Source organism: Heliangelus exortis, chromosome 14 (genome assembly GCF_036169615.1).
Source record: "Heliangelus exortis chromosome 14, bHelExo1.hap1, whole genome shotgun sequence".
NCBI classification, from domain to species: Eukaryota; Metazoa; Chordata; class Aves; order Apodiformes; family Trochilidae; genus Heliangelus; species Heliangelus exortis.
This window is the reverse complement of record NC_092435.1, coordinates 1,438,494-1,448,572: the sequence shown is the minus strand read 5'-3', so window position 1 is coordinate 1,448,572 and position 10,079 is coordinate 1,438,494. Positions and strand designations below refer to the sequence as shown.

At 51.4% G+C, this 10,079-nt stretch overlaps 1 protein-coding gene and 1 long non-coding RNA gene across 4 annotated transcripts; one reads left to right on the top strand and one right to left on the bottom strand.

Moving 5' to 3' along the window:
* Nucleotides 1-2,522: 2,522 nt before the first annotated feature.
* On the top strand, nt 2,523-9,049 carry HMGB3 (high mobility group box 3). 3 transcript variants are annotated; one of them, XM_071758152.1, is made up of 5 exons: nt 2,523-2,671; nt 5,485-5,641; nt 6,192-6,331; nt 6,857-7,031; nt 7,539-9,049. In XM_071758152.1, the coding sequence occupies exons 1-5, from the start codon at nt 2,523-2,525 to the stop codon at nt 7,680-7,682; spliced, it is 765 nt and encodes a 254-aa protein (XP_071614253.1). In that variant the 3' UTR covers nt 7,683-9,049. The 3 variants fall into 3 exon arrangements, with proteins under 3 accessions (XP_071614253.1, XP_071614256.1, XP_071614255.1); XM_071758155.1 differs by lacking the exon at nt 2,523-2,671 and adding an exon at nt 3,492-3,620; XM_071758154.1 differs by lacking the exon at nt 2,523-2,671 and adding an exon at nt 4,767-4,802.
* On the bottom strand, nt 3,317-3,908 carry LOC139802723 (uncharacterized). The gene is made up of 2 exons (XR_011728765.1): nt 3,697-3,908; nt 3,317-3,588 (listed from the first exon to the last, which is right to left on the bottom strand). It is a non-coding gene; the product is annotated as an uncharacterized lncRNA (long non-coding RNA).
* Nucleotides 9,050-10,079: the final 1,030 nt, after the last annotated feature.

The following is a 10,079-nucleotide window of genomic DNA, read 5'->3' as shown; positions in this document are numbered from 1 at the left end:
TGGTACCCACTCTGTGATACACTGGCCGAGTCCCCTAATCCAGCAGTAAACTAACCTAGCAAAAAAGGAGGTTGGATTTAGGGCTTTATTTATTTTCTGTCAGCTTTGTGAGCTGCCTTGGCTGCTGGAGGGGTCAGGTGAAGGCCAGAGCTGGGGGTGAGAGAGAGAGGAAGCGGAATTGTGTGATGTGGAAGAGGTTGCAGCAAAAAGCTGGGTATGCTCAGCCAGCTCCCTAAGCTGGTTTCTTGGTGCACTGCAGGAAAGTGCTCAGACATGGGGGCCAGGGCAGAGGACACCACAGGAGCGTTTATTCCAGCTCTAGGGGTGAGTAGAACCTTTCCCCATTGGGGTTGTGTTCACCCCATTCCTACTCAGCCTTCTCCTGCTTTCAAAACCATGCTGCAAGTGCTAGGACCAAGCAGCCACCCCAGCTGTCTCTCAGCTACTAAAATACCTCCTTTACCCCTTGTCCAGCTGTCAAAGCTTTCCTGGCCTTCCTAGAACATTCTTAGGGAATGTTTCCCTTGGCCTGTGAGGCATGGGCAGGATGCTCTGGAGATGACTGGCAGGACTGTGGATTTGCTGCCAGGTGCCTGTCCTAAGCAAGCCTGTCCATCAGGGCTGCCACCCCTTGCCTCTGTAATGCTCTGGCCTGGGGTGATCTGTGGGATGAGATTGTCATTCAAAGAAGAAAGTGTTTCAGAGCAAAAAAATGTGCAGCTCCAGAGCCAAAAGAAAAAACTCCAAAAACCTTAATTATTCGACTAGTTTGAAACACTTTAAAGTATCCCTAAAAATAGGTGAGAGGGATGTTTGTCAGCTACAAAGAGATTATCCCGCAATAGTATTGCTTGTCTTATTTATGATGATGCTACAGAATACAGTCCCTCAGGTAGCCTCATTAATGTTTATGAATGAACCCCTTGTTTTATGCTTTTGGTTTTAGAAGGCAGAAATAGGGCGAGAAGGTAGTGAGACTGGTTTTACTGTGTATGCCTTGAAAAGCCCAAGGGCACAGGTTTAAGGTCTCTATAAGACTTTTCATGGGGTTTGTGTATGGATGGCAATTGGATCTGGGCACTCAGGAGACCAGCTGAGAAGGTGTACCCTGAGGGATAAACCCAGCCAGGACTTGGGCTAAAATTCGGAGTGAAATTCCACACGGTGGATCTGTCAGCAGGAGGTTTGCACTCCTGGATGGCTCATCAGTCTTGTTTTGATCTCTTCGGGCAAGGGCAGCCTGGGGACCACATGTTTGTTGTCACAGCCTCTCTGGTGTCTATACCCCCGCTGCCTGCCAGCATCCCAGCCCAGGGCGGGGGCTCCTTTTCCCTATCTGCTCCTCCAAGAGGACAACAGTTTCTTCTGGCTATCTTAAAAGGGTGGCAGTTACACCCAGCCCATAACAGTACGTGGTGGTTTCTGAGTCTTACCGCTCCAGCCTTAAAATAACAGCTCTTTTCCCCCAGCTAACTAACAATTGTGGTCAGCCACTAATACCAGTTTAACCATTCGGTGGCTGCCCTGTACCAAGGAGCTCTTCCAAGAGAGGCAGGGAAGCCCTTGGTCGCAGAGCCAGGCTGGGTGGCTCGCAGCCAGAAGGGCTTGTTTACAGATTTCCTTGTACACAACCAGCCTCTCTATAGTAACAACCGAATCCTAGAAAGTTAATACCAAACGGGGTTCCGGAAGTAGGTTGGAAATAGTCATTTCGGTCGTTTTTTGGTGTTTTCTTTGATGAATGAATGAGCAAAACTCTCTGGTTCCTCCACCCCAAGGAGCAGGCAGTGTCTTGCTCTTTAATTGCTTTTCCATCCATTGTGTGCTCTGAGTGTCCACGGAGTTTATTTTGGGCTCGCTTCCCTCCCTGCTCTCCACAGTAGTAACCACTGTGTGAACAGTGACATTGGAAGCGGGCCCTTAAGGCTTTAGGGCAGAAATTAGCAATAAAGGGCAGAAATAAACAATAAAGGGCTACTGTAGGCCGGGGGTTCCCCCCCTCTGCCCCGGGAGGCGGCCGTGGGTGTCCCTTGTCCCGTGGCTGCTGGCTCCGCGTCCCAGGGGGGGAGGCATCATCGTCCTCGCTCCCCTCCCCACCCCATACTCTCTTAGGGCATCTCATCTTCTACAGGGCAGAGTGCGGAGCCTCCCTTTGCCGCCGCACATCCCCGCAGCTCTCCGCGGGGCACGGCGCTCCGAGCAGCGACTCCGCAGACGGCCCCGGCTCGTTCCGCTGTGAACGGGGCGATCAGGGGACAACAGGGCGGGAGGGGAGAGGAGGCAGCGGTGGGGCGGGGAGGAGGGGGGGGGGGGGGCAGTTCCCCAGCGCGGAAGCTCCGCGGGTCGCGCAGAGGGTGCGGATGCCGCCCCCCCCTCGTCCTCGCGCCAACTTTTCCCTCCGCGGGCGCGCGCCGGCGAGCTGCTCCCCTTTCCCCGGCGGGCGCTGGTTTTGAATGAATGACCTCACCCGCGCCCGCCAACCGCCGGGCGGCCGCGCTTAATATTCATGAGGCGCCGCGCCAATGAGCGGGCGAGGAGGTTGTTTTAAACGGCAGAGCCCCGCAGCCAATCAGGCCGCTCTCGTAGGCAGCCAACGCGAGGCTGAGCCGCGCCGAGCCCCGCGTCGTGCCCTGCGCTCCAGCTCCTGTCCACACTACCGCGAACAATACAGGTACGTGCAGCCCCGCCGCAACTTTTCGGGGGGCGGCTGCCCCCTGCCCGCCCCGCCGCCGCCCCGCCCTGCCCCCGCGCCTTCGCCCCTCTGCTCTGCCTGCCCTGGGCTTCTTTTTTTTTTTTTTTTAATTACTATTAATTTTTTTTTTTCGGTTTCTGTTCCTTCCTTCTTCCGAGTTTTTTTTTTTTTTTTAACTAAAAAAAAAAAATCGAAAAAATCACCCAAAACTTTCTTTCCACCACCCCCCCCCCTCCACCCTCCCTAAGCTCGCACGGGGATCGGTGGTGCCGGGGCAGATGCTGCGCGCAGCTGGCGGGGCGGGGGGCAGCGGGCGAGGCGCAGCGTTTGCCCCCCATCCTTCTCCCCTGTCCAGCCCGGAGCCCCCCTGGCGCGGAGGGGCTACCTGTCCCCGGTGCAGCCCGATTTCTCTGCGCCCGGCTCCCGTGCCGCCGAGAGTAATATGGCTGGTGCAGCAACTACACCGGGACTAACTCTTCTCCCCCGCATGGGCAGGGATTTTTCTCTGCCGCCTCCTAATGTCGCACGGCAAAACACGCGGCGCCCTCGGCTTTTATTTGCCCCCTTCCCCCGGGTGGGCTCGGTGGGGCTGGCGGCGGTGGGAAAGTTGTTGGCTGTACGCAATGCCGTGCCCGCTGTTTATTCTGCATTAATATGGCTGTCGCTTTAGCATCTGACAGGGATAAACCCTGCGCGCTGCGCCCGTCTGTCCCGGCGAAGCAGTTTTTTTCTTGCCGCCGCCGCTTCCAAACTCCCCCGATCCTTTCGCCTCTGCCTCCGCCGCTCTTCCCCTGCCCGGGAAGGTGTCTCCGGCGGGGCTGCGTCCTCGGCGAGGCCCCGCATCCCCTCTTCCCCGCGCCGCGCCGCCCGTGCTGTGGGCATTAATATGGCTGGCGCTGGAGAGCCCCGGCGAAGGGAAGAAAGACGTGTAAGCGGCATAGGGATGGGGAGGGGGATCGCGGCGGGGGAAATCTCCTTCCCGGCGCCCCGCAGGGGGCTCAAACCTTTCGCTTTCGCCCCGGCTTCTCTCTCCCCACCGCCCCGCGCCCTCGGCCGGGCGCCGGGGGGCCGCCCCGGGGCTCTCCGCACTCTTTTTCTGGCGGCGCGGAGGAGCGTAGCGGCGGCGATAATGGCTGCACGGGAGCCTTTGTTAGAGAGCGCTGCGCTAGGCAGGGGCCGGGGGGGGTGGGGGGGGGGAGGACGCCTCCCGCCCGCGCCCCGGCCCCGCCGCCCCCGCCGCCCGACGGGGGGCCGAGCGGGGAGCCCCTCGGCGGCGGGGGCGGCGTTTTGGCGGGGCCGGCGGCCGGGGGCGGCGGGCGCGGGGGGCCGAGCGCGGCGGAGGGGGAGCGCGGCTTTGTTCGGCGGCGCGGCGGCGGCGCTGGGAGAAGCCATCTTAGCGAGCGGGGCCGGCCCTGGGCGCGGAGTGCGGCCGCCGCCGCCGCTCCCGCTGCCGCTCGTACCGGGCCGCCTGGGGCCGGGCCGGCGCCCCCGGCCGCCGCCCGGCCCCCCGGCGCCCCTCGCCCGCCGCCCCTTCGCATTTCAGGGGCACTTTCTTTCATCAGGAAGCATTTCACAAAATGGAAGATGAATTATTGGCGTCTGGCGGAGCTGCCGCTGCCCTCTCCTCCCGCCGGCCCCGGCCCCGCCGCAGGTGCCCGCGCCCCGCGCCGCGGAGCCCGGCCGCGCCGTGACCTTGGGGGGGAGAAGATGGCGGGAGGGGAGCGGAGCCGAGCCGGGCCGGGCCGGGCCAGCCGCGGCGGGCCGCTTGTTCCAACTTCGGGAGCAGGCGGCAGCCCCGGCCCCGCACCGCGCTCCTATCCTCCCGCCTTATCCCCCCGGTCCGCGGGAGCGGAGGCTCCGGGGCGGGAGCCGGAACCCCGGCGGGCCCGGGGGAGGGCGGCTTGAAGCCACTTTCGCTGCGCATGGGGGTTAAATGGCACAATTAAATATTAACGTTGCGCCAATAAAAATTAAATTTTTAAACACTTGAGAAACTGTAAATAGGAAATATTGCTGCGGGATTTTTTTTTTTTTTTAATTTTTTTTTTTTTTTTTTTTTTTTGAGGTAGAGGAAAATTGCGGAAGAGTGGGAAAGAAATACAGCCCAAAAGTTAGCATCGTCCTCTGGGTGCTTTGCTGTTCACATCTTTGCGCTGACCACTACACCTCTGAACATGTCACTTGGTGGAGCAAGAGCAAGTGCTGCTCACTTAGCACAGCTCCAGTTGTGTTTAAAATTAGCCTTTATTTGCACACCTTACACGTAAAAGGTTATTGCACTTTCACAGGGGGGATAATCTGTCCTGCCTTTCTGCCTGGACAGCAGCAGCTCACACGTGAACTCCAGTTACTATAAGGATAAGGAAGAGCCTGGCATTACACATGCCACTGAAGCCCCAGCATGGCAGCCAACTCAAACATCTTGGATTAGTTCATATATAACTCATAAGGGGTAGGAATTAGGTGTATTTAATAGTCTGTCTCCAGTCTTAGGACATGATGTGGATATGTATCAGTGTAAAACAGTGACCAGTTTCACTTGGCTCAAGCCTGGGCAGCCTAAGTGTCAAGGAAGCATAATTTAAGTCTTTTTACTGAGGATGGTAATAGTTGTGTGGGGATGGAAGGGAATGTGTTACTGAGGGGACATCACTTTGGAGAATGGTCTGGTGTGCAGATAGATATGTGTAGATATAAATATATGCATACTGTATATGTATAAGTGTGTATGCGTGCTCATCCACAGATGTATTCTCTTTTTTTTTTTTCCCCATTTTCCCTCTTTCCTACAGAGTCAACATGGCTAAAGGTGACCCGAAGAAGCCCAAGGGCAAGATGTCTGCCTATGCCTTCTTTGTGCAGACGTGCCGTGAGGAACATAAGAAAAAGAACCCAGAGGTTCCAGTCAACTTTGCAGAGTTTTCCAAGAAGTGCTCAGAGAGGTGGAAGGTACAATAATTTTTGATTTCCTAAAGGGATAACTTCCCATCGTGTTGCTAGGATGATGTGTGTGTGTCTGAACATGAAGGGAGCTGGTGCTGTTTGGGTCCATGTGCTGTTCTTGGCAAGGCATCCCAGCATGGATTGGGTTCTGCTGATTCCTGTATTTGGGAAGACTGCAGCCCAGTGTATCTGCCCTGTTAGGGGCTTCCACTGTGGCCTGGACTTTATTCCTGTTCTCAAGCAGTGCCCTTCAGTAGCCACCTCCCTCCAGTCCTGTGTCCTCAAGGAGAGCTCTGGCTGTGCTTGTCCCATTCCCATAGCTTCCCTCCTGCTGAATGCAGCAGTCAGCAGTACAGGACCTTCGTCCCCAAGGTGGTCCAGCTAGAAAACAAACAAATTCTGAAACTCCCATATGGAGTCAGTATGGCTTGGCTTGTTTACTTAAAGTTTGCCAGCTATTAAACAGTTGGGTAATCAAAGGTTGGGTGTCTTTTTTTTTTTTTTTTTTTTGTGTGTGTGTGTGTTTTTTGTTTTGGTTTTTTTTTCCTTTTTTTAGACCATGTCAAGCAAGGAGAAGGCTAAATTTGATGAAATGGCAAAGGCTGACAAGGTACGATATGATAGAGAAATGAAGGACTATGGACCAGCTAAGGGTGGCAAGAAGAAGAAGGACCCCAATGCTCCAAAACGACCACCGTAAGTAACTTCCATGTGTTAAATACAAAAAATATTTTTGGTTTGGTTTCACACCCTGTAAATCAGCTGTCAGGTTTTTGTAAATGAAGTAGATGGGGCATTCTGTTGGTGTAGAGTTATTGGTAACGCTCATAGCTTGCTGATACTCTCTTGTAAACCTTCTAGGCAGCTTGTAACCTTGAGCATTTAGAGCATCACAGGAATTGTCAGTACTTGGTACCCTCAGACTCATGGTGATGGGAGATGTGGAAATAAGCAAGTCCCAGAGAGACTTGTGTATCTAAGTTTGGGGGGGATAGACAAGACTTGAATAAAAAAAGTGTTGGGGAGAGGCTGGAACTCTGGGCTTTGGTAAAATCAAAACCTGTATGGGTTTTGTTGTGTGTTGGGTTTTGTTAAAAGTCAAAGAAGTGTTTCTACTCATGGTGAGTGTGTGTGTGGGTATTGTGGGTGAGGAATGGAGGAGGGGCTGCTTCCTGGGTGAGCTGCTGCAGTACTGACTGTCCTCTGCTGCTTCTTCCCAAGGTCTGGCTTCTTCCTCTTCTGTTCAGAGTTCCGCCCCAAGATCAAGTCCACAAACCCTGGCATATCTATCGGGGATGTAGCAAAGAAACTGGGTGAAATGTGGAACAACCTCAGTGATGGTGAAAAGCAGCCTTATAATAATAAGGCAGCTAAACTGAAGGAGAAGTACGAGAAGGTAAGGCCAGTTTTCTCTGGTGTCTCTTCCAGGCCAGCTCTTGTGTTGATGTATTCATAGATACAGCTAAGGTGGCCCCAGCATAGTGAGCACCTCCAGCTTACAGACCTGTTCTTGCCCTGTGTAGCTGAATTTTGTGTGCATTGGGCCAGATAACCATGGTGCAGATTCCAGCCAGGAGGGAGAGCTTTCCCCCAGCCATGTGCAGCAGCTGGTGTGGCTCCAGTGAAGGGTTTGTGTGAAAGGAGCTTGGTCCTTTTAGCAGGGAACTTCTAAGAGATGGGTTGTCTTCTCCTCCTCAAAGAAATAACCACGAAGGGAGGTTCAGAGCCTCTCACCCAGAGGCTGTGAAGTGCGCTCAGGTGTCTGCGTTCCTGTGTGCTGTAGGGCTGGCTGCCTCCCCTTTTTGGGGCAGGACAGTCCCTTTATGTTGACACCTGCTGCTGTACAAATGCTGTGTGTGTTTGCTGCTTAGAGCAACTTAAGACGTCCCCTTGAACTTTGCAGGATGTTGCAGACTACAAGTCTAAAGGAAAGTTTGATGGCGCAAAGGGAGCAGCAACCAAAGCTGCTCGGAAAAAGGTAGAGGAAGAAGACGAAGAGGAGGAGGATGATGAAGAAGAGGAGGATGAAGATGATGATGATGAATAAAACTGTACAATACTTGTCTCCATGTGAATACCATAGAGTAGGGGAAACACCATAAATGAAGCACCTCTTATTTGAGATGGTGTGTCTTGCCCTTATTAGGCTTAATTAAAAAAAAAATTTGGATTCCGATCGCGTTGTAGTTTCTAAAAGTGCTCTAGAAATTGTAACTGGTTTACATGAAGTGGCCATGGGTGTAGTGAGCACCCTGAAACTGTATCAAAGTTGTACATATTTCCAAACATTTTTAAAATGAAAAGGCGCTCTAGTGTTCTCCTAACTCTGTGCACTTTGCTGTTGGTGTAACAAAGCATTTAAAAATGTTTCAAGCATTTTTTTAATTTGTAAGGTGGTGTTACTATATGGTTATTGGCTAGAAAATCCTGGGTTATAAACTGTACATATCTATAGTTTGTAAAAACTAGACAGATTCTTGTGGTACATGCTTAGAGTTATGATGCCTTAGAGGAGCAGTGATTACTGGGAAAGGCTCTACGTTCCCCGGGGTGCCATGGCCCAAAGCATGCACTGTGAGGGTAGATCTATTTACACTACAGTGGGCGTCCATTTAGCTTAAAGTTGTCTTTCTGTATATAGTGAAATAGCATTCTGCTGCCATTCTTAGTTGTGGAAGGGGGTTCAGCTGGCATGAGAAGTGTATGGATTTTTTTAGTTAAGTGCGGTAGTTTTTAAACTGAAAACTGTAGACATCTCTTCATCGTCAACCAAGTGAAGAGCCAGTGCAGCAACTGAAGTTCAAAAACACTCTGTACTTAAAAACGAATTTGCAACGTTCTGTTTTTTTTGTATGTTTAGAATGCTGAAATGTTTTTGAAGCAAAATAAACAGTATTACATTTTTAAAACTGTTCTTGACAACACTCTAAATTTCTGGTTTAAAAGGATCTTAACAGCAAGAGGTTCATTTCGAAGTCTGTGGCATCCCTCAGGGCTGGTGACTTAGGAAACATTCTGACTCAAGGATTTAAAAAAAAAAATAAATAATAATAAAAAAAAAAATGGTGGCCAGCCAAAACTGGCTGAATTGAAAGAGATGGCTGCTCCAGCTAATATGCAATCGTAACTGTTTATGGCTGAGTGGCATAAGATGCTATGCAAGTTTGAACTTTATTACTTGAACTTGGGAGCCTAAATGAACATTCATGACGTAATTGTTTGTTTGTGTGTGTATATAGCAGCATTCAGAGATGCAGAGAAAGGTAGGTGGCTAGGAATGAGGCTGACACCATGGAATAAGTATAAAAGCATAGTTTGGATTTTTTTTTTTTTTTTCCAGTTGTGTTGGGTAAATTTATAGCCCAAATGCATTGCTGTACATATTAAAATGTGCCTTTTTTGTCCTGTGTTAAACTGTTTCAGACTTGTGGTTTTTTCTAGCATCTTAATTCGTGGCAGGAGCCAGGCACCTTGTCCAACTCCCTGCTGATGTAGGAGCAGGTGCTTTGTCTGTGTCCTTTCTCTGGAGATGCAAGTTGAGATACAGGTTGGGTGCTGTGAGGTGGGTTGGGGGAGCAGTGCAGGTCTCTTCCCTGCATTGCAGCCTTGCTGTCTTGTGTGATTCCATGGATGTTTTGCAGCTCTTAGAAGGGAGAGGTAATACCTGGTCTCTAGCTGGCAACTTCAGCTTTGGTTTTCCTGAGCACGGGAACTGCATGAACTTAGGAAAACCCCAACACCCCCTTGCTGCCCTTGAGTTCCCTCGTGCTGGCCAGAGTTAGCACTCAGGGTTTGCTTGGCAGTGAGCAGGAGCTGGGGGTGTGAGGATATTTGCATCTTTGACCTCCTGTTGGTGCAGGCTGCTGTGTGCAGCTGACTTAAGAGGAGGGGGTAACTTACTCCTTAGTGTAAACTGTGAGTACAGGCTGCTGCCACTGCTGCCTTAGAGCCAAACTGCATTAGGCAGTGACTCCTAATGTGGATGAGAATGCTTCGTTGCCTAATTGGGTAGCACATCTGGCTTGCTGTCTCTTCTCAACACCCCTGGTGTCTTGGCAAAGCAGCCAGATCCAGTGCTGAGATGGACTAGAACCTGATGAAGCAAAACCAGGCAAAACTTGGTATCTGATGAAGTGAGCTAATAAACTTCTCTGAAATGTAGCAACATGTGGCAACTTTTTTTTTTTTTTTTTTTTAAGGGCAAGTTACAGTTGGGTTGCTTTGAAATATTTCCATAATTGCTTAATTGTGGCAATTCTTAATGTCTTCAATGCACAAAAAACCAAGTTTAGAATTGGCCCTTAGTTTGTGGGAAGCTGGATTTTAAAAGCCTCAATAAAGCTGCATCTGGTAAAGAAATACAGGTGCTGTTATATTTGCCACCCTTTCTGCATGTCTTGTTCTGGTGCAAGATGACTGGAGATTCCAGCAAGTGGAAATTTGA